The sequence below is a fragment of the Bemisia tabaci genome, chromosome 6, assembly GCF_918797505.1.
Source record: "Bemisia tabaci chromosome 6, PGI_BMITA_v3".
In the NCBI taxonomy this organism is placed as follows: Eukaryota; Metazoa; Arthropoda; class Insecta; order Hemiptera; family Aleyrodidae; genus Bemisia; species Bemisia tabaci.
The window spans coordinates 18688957-18707219 of NC_092798.1; the positions used below are offsets into that span (position 1 = coordinate 18688957).

Here is an 18263-nt window from a genome sequence, read left to right on the forward strand (position 1 = left end):
TCTGGGTGAATGGCACACCGATGATGGGGAAACTACAGAACCGCGTATCTGGATTTTGGTGTTGCTAAATCTCTGCTTGGACACTTGGATCTAGAGACAAGAGATCCTCGATTCGTACCTCGACTATGGTGGAAGCTTTTACTTCGGGACTTCAGCATTCGACTGTTGACTTACCCTACATGGTGATGTTCAACAACGTGTCGGCAGTTTCGTTTTGCAAACAAGCCGAAGTTTGGGAAACTTGTTTGGCTCATGACGTCACTCGAAGCTCATCATCCACCATCTTGGTAGGTCAACAGCCAAAATAAGAGTGATGACTGTTGCTCCCTCATAATTGTCCTTATCAGAAGGGTGACAGGCCCATCCATACGCACCATTCACAGACAGAGATGGAAAATTTCATGAAAATCCGCGAGAAATTTCACGAAATTTCATGAAATTGTTTGAAACTTTTGGGGATGCATTCAGGAGGCCAAGTAACGCCTATAAACTGTGATTCTAGACTTTGACATTTTTCACCCCAAGCCTATAGTAGCATTAAGGTTTTGCCTCCGCCCCGCTACCTTCCTAACCGTGCGTTTAAGTCTCCCACGTGCTGAGGTGCATACTCGTTGACCATCATCATGTAGGTGGGTCAACAGCCGAAAAAAGAGTGATGACTGTCGCTCGCTCATAATTGTCCATGAGGAAGTGTTGAATCCCCGAAAGTAAAAGCTTCCACCTGTCGCCAAGAGGCCAGTGGAGGGTCTCTTGTCTTTGTGAATATCGGTGAGATGTACAAAATATCATTGGCTTAGTAGGAAATCCAGTCAAAACTAGACATAATATCAATCATCTTAAAAGATACACCGAAAAAAAAGTCTCTTGCATCCAGAGTCCAGACTTCTGAAAATTTGACAAGAAAAAATCCTCTTGATTCAATCGGCTTTTTGCTTGAATCGAGAACCAAGCCTCGAGAGCCAAGAGGCCAGTGGAGAGTTTCTTGTCTCTGCTCATAGCCCAAAGGGGCTCTGCTGATTTTAACTTAGTTCAAAAATATTCCACCAGAACCAAAACTGTTATCTGGGTTAAAAACGTGTAATACAGGCTTTAAAACCCCCCTAAAAGTTTTGCTTGGACAAGAGATTTTTAACCAGAGGTGATGAAACCGGTCCTTGGCAAATGAAGGAAAAAAATCAACCTTTAGCTTGATGTCACCGTTTGTAACTGAATAAGAACGAAAATGAGAGATGAGGAATGGGAAATTATCCGAAGGGGACGATCCCACAATCCCACATGTCGCTGCTCTGGCGTAAGGGCGTATCTCGTTTCCACGTGAGCCTTGTTCTCCGTATAACTCTATGCTTTTCGGGGCTCATGTGAAGACACAGATACGCCCTTACGCCAGAGGCGCGGCTACATGTTTGCATTAGCTGCGTCGAGTCGCGTCGTGTCCCGTCACATCGCTATCGGTGGGTAAAATAATCCGGTAATAGTGATATCGCTTGGACATGGCGGAGTTGCGGCCGCCGCACAGTGGACCGAATCAATGGAAGAAGTCGGACATGAAATTTTTGACAAAAATTGTAAAATTTAACGTTTATCTCATCACAATTTTAATTTTAAGGGGTGGTTTTTATAGAGTATTTTACGAGAAAACCAATGAAACTACTTTTAAAACATTAAAATTTCATATTGATGAAGATAAACGCTTTTAAAGTTTTTAAATAATGTCCGACCTCGAGAACACTGACTGGATCCAGTGTGCGGCGGAGCCTAAGCCCGAAGGCCCGAAGCACCAACACCAGCGGTTGTCACCGAGGCAGAAGGAGAGCGCAGCGCCGAAGATACCGAAGATAGCTCGAAGTTGGCGTGGGCATCGGTGCATTAGTGTCTCGGTGTGCGAGAGCGCTGCGGCGGAGATGATGTGCATGTTCGTTAGAGCACACGGATGCCTTTAAGATTGATTTACATAACACACAGCTCCACTAATCTCGAGGAGTTGCAGTCAGTGTCCCCGAGAACTAATCAGATTTGGTTAGACCATTTAATATCTCGCCAGCTACGGCTCACCTGTCTGCTCCGCGCCGCGCCGCGGCTGCACCGCGTGACGCGATCCTGCGACTCCAATCCCGCGCGGCTTCCTTCGTCTACCGTTTCCATATTTCCTGATTTTCTTCGCTCGGTTCCTTCCGAGGTAGGGATTCTTGCAAAAATTGAGGAGAAAGGAAGAAGAAGTTGGAGAAATAGGAAGGACTAGGAGGGTATCAGAAGACGGTTCAGCAATTTGGCAACACTGGAGTTCCTCAATTTAAGCCTATATTAAATAATCGATTCCTCTCGGAGCATCTTGCCCCTCCAAGAATCGATAAATTTCCATAGGTTTAAATGGAGGATTACGATGTTGACCGATTTGCTGGATCCGCCAATGTCAACGAGTATGCACCTCAGCACGTGGGAGACTTAAACGCACGGTTAGGAAGGTAGCGGGGCAGAGGCAAAACCTTTGCTATTATAGGCTTGGGATGAAAAATGTCAAAGTCTAGAATCACAGTTTACAGGCGTTACTTGGCCTCCTGAATGCATCCCCACAAGTTTCAAACAACAAAAGTTTCTATAGGTTTAAATGGAGAAAAACAATGTTGCCAATTTGCTGGATCCGCCAATGGAGGGTATAGGAATTTTTTACATAAAAAAAAGATGGTGATTATAAATTTCATAACTATTTCTATGCGTTCCTTGAGTTATAAGTGCATTTCCGTTCATTTTCTTTAAAGAAAAAAATTGTTCAGTGATATCTGTGAAATTTCATACGACATATTTAATTGACGCATTCTGGAAAAACGACCCCCATCTCCTCAGTCACATTTCTCTTCATCTCTTCATTTCTCTTTCGTTTCATCTTATTTTTAGCTAATCTACAATAATCCAGCATCAAAACACGATTCTGTGACCAGAGATTGGACTTGGAGAGGTAGTGGTGGTTTTTCCAGACGGAGTCACGGATAAGAGAAATGATAAGGTACTCACGGCCAAATATCGCCGAGTTTGTCCTTGTCTGGGGCTAGCTTTGTGAGGTAGGAGTATTCATAGATGAGGGGCATGGACCCGGTGGTCGGCGGGTCGTCAGCGGAGGCCCCGGAGATATTTAGCATGGCGGAGGTTGCCGCCGTTAGAGGGTGCTCGTAGCAAGCGCCAGAACTAAGTCGCCAGCCCCCATCTTCGACCCCTTCCGCCCCCGTGGGGATCTCCGCCATACGCACCTCCCCCGCGCCTCCTCCTCCTCCTCCTCCTCCGCCTTCCTTCCGTTTTCTGACAAACAGAACATTCGCATCTCATTACTTATCTCCGTCATCACAAATTCACATATCAATCAAACCTAGCCGACAATACAAGATCCCCCATTCATACAGCTCCTCTTCATTCATCTACCCTCTACCTCATTTCCCCCTTCTACGATCCACTTCATCTCTGACCACTTTTTATTATCTTCCTTCAACCTCTCTCCTCTTTTGGCATACACAGAGGGTCTTATTAACTTTCATAAAGCATAATAATATGGTTACTTGAAAAAAAAGTGCTCGTGAAAATTTCAGTCGTCTAGATTCGTGGGAGGCACTTGCACTTGAGTTTTTTTTGAGAAGTTCCAGATCCATTAGGTATTCATTAACGTTTTAGAGATCAAACGTGCAAGTTGCAAGATTTATACTTATGCCCTGACATCTCTTTCTTTTATTTATTCTCTTTATGCCCTCAGGAGTGCCTTCAAGATAAAAGTTGATGGAATAATTTTTCAAAATGAACGAGCAAATAATTAATGGTCGTGAAAATTTTAGTCCTCAGAATTTGAGGATGACATTTAAGGTTAAGAGTTTTAATGGGTTATGAATTCATTTTAAATAAATTACTAGGAGGTGAGTCAACAACTGAGCTCAAGGATTTGGATATCTTACGTCACAGATTAATCAACGGAGAGGTGAAATTTATATTACTTTATTTCGTTTTTTAATGATCCTATTAGAAAAAAATTCGGTGTCTTTTTATTTTTACACTTGATTTGTAATTTGAGAAACTTTCTCACTTGATTGATAAACTTTTTTCATTTGAGGGGAACTTAATAACTCTCTACAATGTTCGTAGCTGAGCGCAAAACAAGCCTTAATTAGTGTCAAAATGCTCGAATCCAACCTGTGTGGCAGGTATGCGGGTATAAAACGTTAATTGACGGCAATATTTGGCATGAATAATTTGCTCATAAATTATATTTTGCTAAAATGGTATGTTCCTTGCGGAATTAAACTAATTCTTATTCAGCTTGACCTTATTCAGCTTTGAATACGTTTTTACCAAACTAAGCGTGATTTAGTATCTTTCTTTTATACGCACAAAAATGGAGCAAGATAATTCGCTATCGATATTTTCTCTCTAATTTGTTTAAATTTATAATTATCAATATATTAAAGCTCTTGATTCCTCTACCATCGTTAACCTAAATGTGCTTTTGAAGGGCAGGATCTTGTTAAATCGGCTAAGAACGGTCAAACATGCAGAATATGTTCGATATTGTAAGCTTCAAACACCAATCAAGCCGTCAGGTTGAATGTTTCAACTTTTAATATCGGTCATTGATAACCCAGAAGCCAGGCAAAACGTCAATGGAAAGCAATCGTTCATGAAGCATTCTAAAAAGCAATATTTATTGAGGTTGTTAGTTAGCTGTGTGTAAACTAAACCGATAATCAAAAGAAACAATTAAAACCATCATATTCTCAGCGGCATTCCGTTACAAAGAAGCTCAAACTCGTGTTAAAAAATAAATCAAGAAGCGACAATAAAGCCTACCTTAAATTAGGAAGTAAGCTGTTTTCTACAAACGCGTGGCTCCAAAATAAGTAAAAACAATACTTGCTCTTTCTCTCTCTCTCTCTCCATACTTTTCTTCACTTTCTCTCTCTCTCTCCTTCACAATATCTCATAAAACGCGAATAAAAGATTTAATTATTTATCCTTTCTTCTTCAAAATCATGTTTGGAATTTTAAAAATCTGCACAACACTGACAATCTCTGATTTACTTTAATATATTCATGGCTACCTTTTTGCTAATCAATAATACATGACTGCATGATCGATCCTTTAATCTTAAAGAGGAATGCGCTTCCTTGCGACATCGACTGGGCAAAATTTTGGAATAGGAGCTTAGGCATTTCTTTACTCGCCGTTTTGTATCATAAACTTGATGATCCGTTATTTCAATACGTGAAAGCCACTCGAATCATCCATCATCTTTAAAAAGATCAAAACTGATCATCAAAGAAATCCAATTTCGCTGAACTCGCTGTAATTGTGAATTAAAGATGATACTAGTGCTTGGATTGCCACGCATTAGATTTGAAGTCATTTTTTGTCATGTATTCCTGTCAGGGCTCCCGGAGTACGGGGATCAATGTCACTCAAAAGAGTTTAAAGGGTTTACAGGTTTCCCTCCTCCCCAGCTTGGAGCAAAATCGGATTGCTTCTATAAAAACGGAATCGGTCAATAGGAAAGGAATTCATCATCCAACAGGGCTGTGGGATGAGCTTTTGGTGCTTACGAAAAAGTTCTCAGAATTTCTAGCCAGTTTCTCTGCGCTGACGCTCTCTCTTCCCAATGGCGTGGCGTGCCTTGCGATATATCGATTGATCTGCCTTTTAACTTATGGAAAAGGATCGATAAACATGTTTGCATCGAACAACTTAACAATTGATTCTTTACCATAGCTTCGAATGGGAAAATATCGATAATCGATCATTCACGCTTCGCCTCTGCCTCTTCCCTATAGCAGAGGCGGATCCAGAAATTTGGCAACACCGGATTCCCTCCATATAAACCTGGGTTAAATAATCGATTCTTGTCGGAGCACATAGCCCCTCCAAGAATCGATACATTTCCATAGGTTTAAATTGAGGATTACGATGTTGCCGATTTGCTGGATCCGCCAATGTCAACGAGTATGTACCTCAGCACGTGGGAGACTTAAACGCACGGTTAGGAAGGTAGCGGGGCAGAGGCAAAACCTTAATGCTACTATAGGCTTGGGTTGAAAAATGTCAAAGTCTAGAATCACAGTTTATAGGCGTTGCTTGGCCTCCTAAATGCATCCCCAAAAGTTTCAAACAATTTTATGAAATTTCGTGAAATTTCTCGCGGATTTTCATGAAATTTTCAATCTCTGTCTCACTGGAAAAAAAGACACATTGGATCTAGAGTCCAGACTCTTGAAAACATGGACAAGAAAAAGGACTCTCGATTCAATCAGATTTAAGCTTAAATCAAAAGGAAATCCGCTCAAAGTAAGAGGCTTGGTTCTTGATCTAAGCTTAAATCTGATTGAATCAAGAGTATTTTTTCTTGTCGATGTTTTTAAGAGTCTGGACTCTAGATCCAATGTGTTTTTCTCCAGTGGTGAATGGTACGTATGGATGGGCCTGTCACCCTCCTGATAAGGACAATTATAAGGGAGCAACAGTCGTCACTCTTATTTTGGCTGTTGACCTACCAAGATGGTGGATGATGAGCTTCGGGTGACGTCATGAGCCGAACAAGTTTCCCAAACTTCGGCTTGTTTGCATGACGAAACTACCAACTCGTTGTTAAACATCAACCATGTAGGTAAGTCAGCAGTTGAATGCTCAAATCCCGAAAGTAAAAGCTTCCACAATTGAATCAGTGAGGACGAAAACACACCAACTCGGTAACTCGAAAATGCTCAATTTCCAGTAAAGATAGTTAATTTACATAAAGGTCATTGAAGTTAGCGCATCTGTTCCAACTTTGACCTTTAAAGAGTCCATAAGTACTTATCTTTTGGCAGCAAAAATATTTTTCTTAAACTAACTTCTTCACCTACTGTGCAGTTTTGTGTGTGTCTTGATATTGTCATTTTTCCGAGTTGGTATGTTTTCGTTCTCACTGATTCAATTAGCCAAGATACTAGTCGAGGGTCTCTTGTCTCTGTCCGAAAGTGACTTTTACACTATAGGCAAGATCGGAGTGGAGGTCCTTTAAAATATATTGTCTTCGAGTGGAAGTTCGGCTGGGGTATGCGGGTGGGCGGGGGTGGTGTCACGTTCGCGGGTGCACACGACGCACGTAGCCGGACGGTGTGGCGCGGCTCGGCCCACAAATCTTGGGCGCGCGCTGTAGCGTGTCAAGCTGGAAGCGTGATTCTGATGCGCTTGTGCCATTGTGCGATAAGGAGTCGCGCCGCGGCCCCGGCCTAGTCACATGCTCACATTCACATCATATCACATGCTAATCCTCTCGCCGCGGCCGCACCGCACAACAGTGGATCCAGCCAATGGGAGAGGTTGGACAAAAAAGAGAATTTGCAGATGTCAGAAATTTGATGAATTTCGTGTTAAGGTGGGAACTACAGAGTGAACCGAACATGAGAATACCTTTGGTTCGTGCATTGAACAATTATTGGAGAAGATAGAACAAAATGATCTAATCCGCTAAAATTCGTGTGTTTGAATGGGTAATGCCGCCAGATGACTAGATCTATTTTTATACTATTTCCCATATCAAAAAAAAATCATAAAAAATATTGTGAAATCAGCTCTTTAAGCACTTTTAGATGGAGCAATAAAAAAGTTGCATGCAAATTCTCCATTTGGACACTTCAAAAGCTTATAACTCCGCTCATACAAAACTTTGAGGTTATGAAAGTGGGTTCATTGGTTTCCTCGTGAACTTTTCTTTCAGAAACACACCTTGAAATTTGAAATGTGACAAATTAGACGTAAAAATTCGTATTTTTCGTTAAATATTTCTTGTCCGGCCTCTTTGAATGACTGGATCCACTGTGCGCACTGCGACCCGCGACCGGCAACGGCTCAAAGTGTCGGGCTTAGTGACCATGCCAGCTCGAGCTTCGGGCTGAAAGCGCATTCAAAAGTTCTACCGGTATCACCTCGACTCTTGATTTTTGCCAAGACGAGACAGAACGCTACCGGCTGCGCTTGAAGAAGCCGCCGAGGTCCAAGTTTGATACGACACTGCCACAAGATTGGGGATATAATTGAAAATTAAAGTCAGTTTTTGAATCTTGAGCCAAGCTTGGGTGAAGATGGAAATGTAAGTTTGTTACATGATATCGCAATGAGCTGACAACATTATACTAGTCTTCTTTTCGATGGGGCAGGGTGCTTCGGGGTGAAATATTACGCTTGCAGGGATCAATTCGTCGATTCCCAGGAGAGAGAACGTATGCGCTGTAAATTAAAGGTTATACACTTGCACTTCTTGCAGTCTCCTACAGTGTGAAAGTTACTTCCGAGGGTGACTAATACTTCCGCCCAACGTAGGTGACTGATGAGCAATTTGTTGAGCTGTCTGTCTTGTAACAAGACCCGGTTTGATAAACATTCTGGGCAAATGCCCTCATCAGTTACGATTAAGAGAGGGTATACATGTTGATGTGCTGTCATGAGAAAGTGTTTAGACCCTGATCAAAGCTGATGACCGATCGTGTGTAATGCCATTATATGTTTCGTGTAGAATCACTGAAATATTTATTCACTGGCTGAATGATCAGTTAAAATATGCGGTTTAATAACGGAATAGCGTTCTCGTACCTCTTCATGTGTCTTTGCGAAAAACTTGAACTATACACCATGAATTTCCTAGTATCAAGATTAAGACTGGCAAATTACATCTTATCCGCAATATTGTTAGCTCTCAACCACTTGCGTCAAACTGCTAATTTGAAAATATATGCCTGGTTATATTGAAAATGCTATTGCTGGTAAAAGCCGAATGCCGTCATATAAAGCTGAGGTAAGCTAGTGTCTAGTTAAATTACTCAGCTCAGTAGTAAATTTTTTCGATTCTTATTATTTGTTTAATGAGGGATTAAAATAAATAACCCATGCCCAAGACAAATTTGGAGGAAAATTAAAAATACACGCTTGAATCGGGAGTATTACTGACTTTGTTGACAAAAATGTTGAAGGAGAAAGAAAACAAATTGAAAATTTGAGAGGGATATAATTGTGAAACAAAATTATTTCAATGAAAGTTAGAAGACGCTCGACTTTGAAGATACGTCTACGGTGGCAGGGCATGAATGATCAATTATCGATAATTACCCATTTGAAGCTATGGTACATAATCGATTATTAAGGTGCTCATTGCGAACACCCTGTTTATCGATCCTTTACCATAGTTTTAAATGGGGGATCAATCGATGAATCGCTAAGCAAGCCATGCCACTGTGCGTCTGTGACTAAGATCTCTGCATCTTGTACTTACTTTTCGAGGCATCATCAATTCATGTATAAACTGTCAATTTTTTCCTGGCTGAATTAAAAGTAGGCGGACCCGGATTCAGAACTTGAGTGCAGACTGAATATAGTAAAACTCTCATCGTGTATCTTGTCTCCCCCATTTGAATGAGTTTTTATTATTTCCACAGCATCTGGGAATATATTTTCGTACGCATACTTCGCCACATACACTACCTATCCCTTTCTGTTACCGCAGATCTGAAACCTAATCCTAGGGTAAATCACTGTCACAATGATTGTGTATCAGGTTTGTATGTGAGAGATCATCACTTAGACTTTTCTAACATTCAATTAATGGGTGAAAAAGAACAACAAAAAATATTTGATTACCGCATTTTTAAAGTTTTGTTAATTCTTTCAACCTCATTAACTTTCTGGCTAAGCAGGGTGGCGTGAAACGTAAGAAAGAAATGAAAGCTTGGAACTTTCAGTAAAATATTTCATGAAACTTCACGAGGCTGTGAAATATTTCACATTTCCCAGGGGCTAGAGTATGTAACCCGCACTCAAACCCACAAAAATTGAAGAAAGTCACAATTTTCACACTTTGCGAACATGAAAAAGAACTGGTATTTTTCAATAGCTTTCATGAAGTTCTAAAATTTCATGCAATATTTCACGTGAAATGTCAAGATTTTACTTTTCATGAAATTTCGCCACCTTGTACGGCGAGGACGGTAAGAGATTGCCAGAGATGATGTCAAGTAAGATATACGTTTGCAAAAAGGTATTGTTTAGATCTTCCTTCGAAAAATAATAAGTACATAAAAATGTACAGTAAAAATAAGAACTTCGATGCATGTTACGGAGAAAAAACATCAGAGCGCGGATCAAAATGCGACTCTAGACCCTCGTTCCAACGATGCCGCGACGAAATTTTTCGGATGGAATTCAGATGTTTGATTTGAATTCCTCCTTCGTTATTTGGTCATTCCTTTGAGCTTCACGCCGAGGCCCGACGCTCGTCAACGCCCAAAAGGCAGGAGCTGAAACCAGGCGAAAGACCGGAGGAGAGGGAGGGAATAGTCTCCTCACGTCAGCGGCTTCGATATAAATCGATACATCGACATTTCCCCATTTGAGGCTATGGCGAAGAATCGATCATTAAGGTGTTCGTTGCGAACACCCTATAATCGATCCTTTTTCACAGGTTTAAGATGGCAGATCAATCGATATATCGCAAAGCACGCCACGCCACTGCCTCACGTCATGGATGTGATCCATCAATCCCGTTTCACATTTCACGTTAGTTATCGAGGACGCATCTCTGGTGACATAGCATCGGATGAATGTCAGATTCCATCCGCGGCAGAAGGGAGTGCGAAGAGCGGGGCGGAGAGAAATGGAGGAAGAGGGAGGGAAGGGATAGGGAAGGAGGGAACAGCTCCTTTAGATTCCAGTTACTGTCCACGATAAACCCCACGACGGCAGTGGCACAGCATTATATGTAATTGCAGTTTGTATCCTATGCTGATGGAGCTAATACATTTCTACATGGTACCGCGAACGCAGCAATTGAGCAGTTGTGAGGCTCTGCCATGGAAGATCATTTTTCGCATATATAAAACGTGGTCACGCGAATTGGACGTATTTCTACCAAACAGAACTATGTGCATCATGACGTGAGCCCTGTTATTCATTTATTCTGATGGGCCTCCGGGCTCATGTCTTAATGCACATAGCTCCGTTTGGCAGAAGTACGTCCGATTCATGTGTACCGAAGGTAAGGATATGCCGACGTAGTGACTTGTACACGTTAAACATTATTTTGTTTGATGATTCATTGATGGTAACCTTCGCGTCCATGTTTTTATAATTGTAGGGGTAATTAATCCGAAATTTTCGAGACTTTAGTCACGTGCTCGATATCGAAGTTGGGTATAATATGACGCGGCATATGGTACTTATTCGTGTTGGATAGTCGATATTTCAAATTCCTTCAAACTTCCTTTGAAATTCATTTGAAGTCTATAAAGCTTCAATGAAAATCAAATAATCATTAATTCCGATAAACTTTTTGCAAATCAAGTTTTTGAAATAATCATGAAATATCGATTGATTCGTCAAACTTGAAGCTATCAGTAGAGCGCCCTTTATTCTGGAGCACAGGTGCCCTCTACACGCCACTAGCCTGATGTTTCTCATAATTTTCGTTTTAAGACAAAAACTTCAGTAGCTATGTTAAAAAATGAATTGGACATTTTCAAACAAGAGCACGAAGTGCAGTATTCCGATCACCCTTGAAGTTCCTCATTAAGTTACTCAAAACTCACGAGGGTTCCTGAATGGGATATCGAATCAAAAACACAACCGAGACCCTGATGACTAGGAAGAGATGAAATACCTCAGATTTGTGCTCCTGTTACTAATACAGGTAAACCAGTTATCCACCATCGGGAACAAACGTGCGAGTAACTACGGCCCCAGCGACTTAAACGCGCGATTAGGAAGGTAGCAGGGCACCTCGGCGCAGGAGACTTGAACGCACGATTAGGAAGGTAGCGAGGCAAGACCTTGAGGCTACGCCGCGCCGCACAGTGGAACGAGTCAATCAGAGAAGTCGAACATGAAATTTTTGACTAAAACTGCAAATTTTGATGTTTATTCCGACAAATTTTAATTTCAAGGGGTGCTTCTTGGAGAAAATTTCACAAGGAAGCCAATGAAACCACTTTCAGAACCTCAAAGTTTCGTATAAACGGAGTTATAAGCGTTTAAAGTTTCCAAAATGTGTCCGACCTCTCCTATCGACTCGATCCACTGTGCGCCGCGCTGCGCGGCCGGGTACACGATTACAGATTGGAAAATAAGCATTTCTTTCGCACGTTGCAGGAGCTCGACTCTCGACGATTGCAGGTGGACTCCGGGTTAAATATCTAAATTAGCATCTGTACAAATAACACGGGATTGATAAGCGGGACTCGCACGGTTCCTCCGCCTGTCCTGTCCTTTTGATAAGCTGAAAATGAGAGCCGATGATTTCCGTTAGCCGAACTTCTGGTGATTGTTGAATGTTGGGGCAGCGCGCGGGCCTTCCGATCGGCAGAACTGGCGAGCGAAATCGATATCTAGCACGAAGTGGACTTACTGCTGCGCGATACGGCGGATTCGCACTACTGCACCGTGCGGGTTCATCTGGTAACGCCTAACGAGGCCAGCGTTATAAATTAACGCTAACCTATTAATATCTTAACGGATGGGATTAAGGCAAACACATTTTTAATTAAAAAATTCGATTGTTTTCGCTGATACCTATGCTCATGCGCGGAGCCTCGCAGCCTTCTACGCCTGCATCTTCTCGTGTTTTTCTCCTTTTCGTCTTGACCATCTCTGTCTGTTCCTCTCGTTTGATGACCTTCACATCGGGACGAGCTGTGAATCGCCTGATCGCGCACAAACCCTTAATGAAAGGTGCTGACGTGAGTAGCTCACTTGCTTATCTACTTACCAATTAGGTAGTCAAAAGTTGCACCTAGAGGTAAAGCTTTCAAACTTGATATTTAATTTTAAGATTAGAGATTGCTGTACTTGCGCGATGTAATTCGATTTATCAGAGTGCGAAATTCAACTTTTACTCCCTCTTTATTCTCGATATCAATAGAATAGGTAACAAAATACAATTTTTTTTCAGTCATTTCTATATTTTTATCGGCTTATAATGTTTTCAATAAAATATTTCTAACAGAAATGTGTTTTTCCAGAGGCGTGAAACCCGACAGTTCATAAAAATGCATTGCAACTTTCACAGCTTTGAGATGTTAGACTTTTAAATCGAAAATTGCCAGCGAACCAAAACAGGGCTAGGGACAGGGTTGCAATTTTTCATGAAAAATAAAATATTGAATTTTCATGTGAAATATTTCATGAAATTCCTGAAAATATGAAAAATATTGAAAAATATTTTTCGAAATTAAATGAAAGTCAAACGGTTTTTGCTTCTTAGTGTTTTTTAGTGCGTGTTGCATACCCAGCCCTACAAAAAGGGTTTCATATTTTTCACACCTTTGCGTGAAATTTCATGAAATATTTCACGGAAGTTTCCAATCTTTCATATGTTTCTTTTCACTTATGCAACCCTGGCTAAGAGACGAGTATAAACAGCCGATTTGAGGCTGGCTATGTGTACACACAGAGTCCAATCTTGCGTTTCCTCAGCTCCGCTCGAATTGGAGATAATACTCCTAACCGAAGAGGAAGAGAGGGTTGGAGGCTCTACCTGTGATTGCCGGATACCGGGTCGAAAACCCCGGCGAGCCCGGCGGATAAAAACAAGAGAGGAGGGAAATAAAAATTAATATAAAAAATAGGGAATGGAAATCAAACAAATACCCAGCGGTGGAAAAAACGACGGAGACAATGGCTGTAAACTCAGTTCATTTGTCAACGTCCGGAGGATAATTATCACACCAAGTGCTGGCTCAAGACGGAGCTTCGATGTTTTATTGAGACAAAAGGCTCCTCGATTTGATGCTTATTTACGCACGAACGCACACACACACACATGACGCGGCACAAACACTCTCGCGGGGCAACGTGCACACGCGTTCGGAGAGCGATGCATCCCATTATAAATGACTCACAAAAGACCTAGGTAAACAAACCAACCCTTCGGCTCCGGGACACTTTTTTATGCGCGTCGCCCCGATCCCGGGCACCTTTAATCACGAGAACATTAAAACCGAGAAGATCGATCAACGCCATGAAAATCCTTTCCGATCCGGGGCTCGCAGCGCTGACACCGCACACCGCACCGCACCGCAGAGCTATGCAAGAACGCCCTATCAACAGTCAAATGTTGCCGAATTTCCCCCGCTTAATCTTTTTTTCGTCATAAACACTCACTGGAAAAAAACACATTGAATCTAGAGTCCAGACTCTTAAAAACATCGACAAGAAAAAGTACTCTTGATTCAATCAGAATCTAGCTTAAATCAAGAACCAAGCCTCTTAATTTAAGCGGATTTCGTTTTGATTCAAGCAAAAATCCGATTGAATCGAGGGTATTTTTTCTTGTCAATGTTTTCAAGATTCTGGACTCTAGATCCAATATGTGTTTTTTTCCAGTGCTGAAAAAAAACAACAGACTGCGGAAACCGTACTAACCAGGGTGTCTACTAAAACAGGCTAGCCAAAAATTAGTACTTTTACAGTACTTTTTCAGTACATTCCCAAGAAATTCAGTACCTCCTCAACAGAAAAATTCAGTACTTTTTCAGTACCTCCAATTGACGAAATTCGAAAAATTTCAAAAATTCAAGTTTCTCGCTCAAATTGCGACAGAAACGACAAAAAATGAAAAAAGTTCCGGACCTTCTAACGGAATTTCCGCACTTTTTCAGTACTTCCGGACCGCCCTTAAAAAATCAGTACTATTTCCGGACTTTCCGAAAATTCCGGACTTGTAGACACCCTGGTACTTACAGTCTAGACATACCGTCCACGAGGCCTAAAATTCCGGGCGTAGCGCCTGGAAGTTTCGGCCTCTGAGCCTGGAACGGACGGTATGTCCATACGGCCCGTAACTTGTTTATGTCAGTGAAGTAAAGTGTATTTTTCCCAGAAAATTTCAAAAACGCTAGGTTGAGGAACGAATAAAATTCTGAGGCAAATTCCGAAAAGAGCAATCGTAAGTTTTTTAAAAAATGGATATTTTATCGAGAGAAACTTGGCAACATCGGGACGTTCATACGGCGTTTATTCCGTAGCACGGCACCGCATCGCGGCCAAGTAAGCGCCGCATAGCATCGGCCGGAGAGTGGAGTAAGCGAGGAGTCCGCTGGCTTTCAGGGGCAATTTACCTGATTAAAATCGGACGCTTCCTTACATAATCTATCAAGCTGACAATTATTGCTTTATTTTTTAAGAGCGGTTACAGGACACCAACCGCGGATGCTCTTCGTTATCCGAGCGACCTGTGCTCCGGATACCTTATTATTTTTTCCTAGCTTAATTATTTCCCTCCAGCTTCCTCCCCATTTCCCATCCAGTTGGTATACTGATCGAACACGGCGCGACGCGACGCGACGACTTCCCTGTCAAAACGAGAGTAATCTATCGAGATTCAAAAATGTATTATTGCTCTTACACGGTGGATCATTAGAGGCCTGACCTGAATGAGATATCAAATAGCATAACACGGCCACATGCACTTGGCGACTGTTGTTGGTGCGAGAATGAGGGTTTTTGAACTTTCCTTATACTGAGGGTTTTTCTTTTCCTTTATAGTGAGGGTTTTCTCTTTTTTCTATACAAATTGAAATTTTTTCAAAAAACCGAAATCGGTTATCGATATAGGTTTATGAAATTTTTTTAATTTGTATAGAAAAAAGTGTTCATAGTACCGATTAAGTGTTAAAAAAAAAAAAAAAAAAAAAAAAAAAAAAAAAAAGCAGCATGCATCAACTTAGGGATTTCTCTTCCTTCTCAATACGCTTTCTTCTTTCCAATCTAATCCTAGGACTGAAATTCAATCAGAACAAATAGTAGTCACATAACAGTGGCGTGGCGAGAATGATCGATTATCGATATTTCTCCATTTGAATCCGTGGTAAAGAATCGATTACTAAGGTGTTCGCTGCGAACACCCTACTAATCGATCCTTTTCCATAGGTTTAAATGGCAGATCAATCGATAAATCGCAAAGCACGCCACGCCACTGTCACATAATGTATAACATTACACCATAGATACGTCATAGATTTAAGACTAAAAAGCTTTTAGGACTAATTATAGTTTCTATGCACGAAGCTGTTTGGAATAATAAAGAAATAAAAAATGACTGAAATTTGCGGGACTGCGTGAATCTGGGTAGTTCTAACCTGAAAGGTTCATACTTTTACTTCCAGATCGTGTATTTTTCCTTATAAAATCCCTCTGACTTCATTTGATAATGAGTTTCAAAGCAAGGAGAATTTTATCACCGAAAGTCACTATAACAGTTTCCAAGAGTCGTTAAAGATTACATCCACGATACGTCAGTTACGGGTCGTTGTCGACACCATGGTTCCACTTCACACTCAAAATGTGTGCTCTTGAGCAAAACATTAATGAAAATAGGTTATTGATCAGTTAACGAGGATGTAGGGAGGCTGACTGGCTGATTTACAGGCTGATTTTATTGGCTGATTGGTCGGTCGGAATATGCAAATTCGTTTTAGCGGAGATTACTTCACATTCACTCCGAATTTAATCACGTTAAACAGACAAGTACGTTAATACTTAGTGCTAAATGCAAAATGTGTAATGCGCTCTCCATTACTTGATTAACCATTCCCCATCACACATACTCACATGTACTCGACCACAGACGCAGATTTACACGCTCTTCTCATCTCTGTCTCCTCTCTCTGTCTCTCTCCCTCTCCTCTCCTTCTATTCGTCTCTGTCTCAAATTATCTCTTTTCTCTCGAGCTCTCTAACCCCTCCGCTAAACCCTCCTGTTCCAAACATACACATTCCGAAATGCGCACGGAGATCCACTGATGCCAGTCAAGATTTATTTTTGCATTTCGATGCGTATGTTCGACAGCCTCCATGCTCGATCTCGATCGAAGGGGAAAATGGGAGAGGAATGGCAACAATGGCAAAGGCGAACGTGCACTCACATTTCATAAATGTATAATCGACTCTGATTTGTAATGGATTGGCAAAGCCTGCTCCCATTGCCACCGAGTCTTTGATGACGATTTCTCTGAAAATGTACTTCCTAATTTTAAATTGAAAATTGACTGCTCACGTCACCTGAAATGAGTGTGCCAGCGTTGCTGTTTGTGAGTCATTTCCTTGGGCTTCTCTGAACAGGTACTGTTTCATAGAGTCGCTTTATACTGAGAGTCAAGACAATGTGAATCCATTTCTGATTGGTTCCCGTATTTTAGGCCTCCACAGTGCCACAAACGGGAATAAAGATTACATTTTCACCGATTGCAAAGATTATAATCTAAAGTGGACCGGAGAATAATGGGTTCGGCAAGGAACAAACGGAATGAGAGAGAAACGGAGAAAGGAATTTGAGAATGAGCCAATCAAAGATTACGAAGAACTCTCAGTTTGTGTAATCTTTATTCCCGTTGGTGACTCCATGAGGGGGGTTCGTCTTGACTCTCAGTATAAAGGGACTCTACTGTTTCATTACTTCATAAGACAATAGACCGAATATTTTGGCGGGAAAAATATTTTGGTGCGTTCAGAAAAAGGGTTTATTTCCTTACAAAGTTGTATCTGTAAATTGAAACATGTTATACGCTATTCTACCGGGCTCTTAATCGAAGTAATGGTCCAAGAGCTTTCAAAGGTATTATCAAAATCATGAACTCTCACACAAACCAGAATTAAATTTCCAGAGATAAGTTGTAATATAGGTTTCAAGAATATTCTCATGCGTTTTCATTGATTGCATTTTACTATACCTATCCTGAAACGGTTACAAGATAGATACAGTAAAATTGATGACAACATCGAGTAAAGAACTGAAAATGATATGGAAAATGTAGGGTTGTACGCTTTGTTAAGTTAAAAATGTAAGACAGAAGAATATTCCTAGGGTGATTTGCCTCGGATATTGGTTGACACCTTATCCTCAATATAGTGTAATAGTTTGCAATCTCTTCAGAACTGACTGAAAAACTCATGAAGGAGAAAACTGGATGGTCGCATCGATTCCATTTATTGGCGAGAACTCAGAGAAAATTACGCGAGTCATTGAGAATGCGAAATCAAAGTCTTTTGCGGCGACAACGGAGACCAAAGTAGAATTTTAATAATGGCCGAAGAGAAATCGAATAAGTGGATCGAAGGGGATAACGCGCGCGCGTTTTATTGAATCTCCAGCAAGAAAGTAAGATCGAGCTAACTGAGTGACAACCGTAGGAAAAAAAGAGGCCTTCAACACTGACATCTCCAGCAGTATTATTGGCAACATAAGTGTGCTTCACTAAAATAATACTACATATTTATG

At 41.2% G+C, this 18263-nt stretch overlaps 1 protein-coding gene across 8 annotated transcripts in view; it reads right to left on the reverse strand.

The window, feature by feature from the left end:
• The window catches only part of grh (grainy head), a 211244-nt gene that overhangs the window by 72062 nt on the left and 120919 nt on the right, over positions 1-18263 (reverse strand). For 7 of the 8 annotated variants that reach the window (XM_072301769.1, XM_072301767.1, XM_072301771.1 and 4 more), the window contains one exon: positions 3010-3291. The exons of the other annotated variant lie outside the window; for it this stretch is intronic. In XM_072301769.1, the coding sequence (XP_072157870.1) occupies positions 3010-3291 (282 nt within the window). The remainder of the gene's footprint in view (positions 1-3009; positions 3292-18263) is intronic. 8 annotated transcript variants of the gene reach the window in all.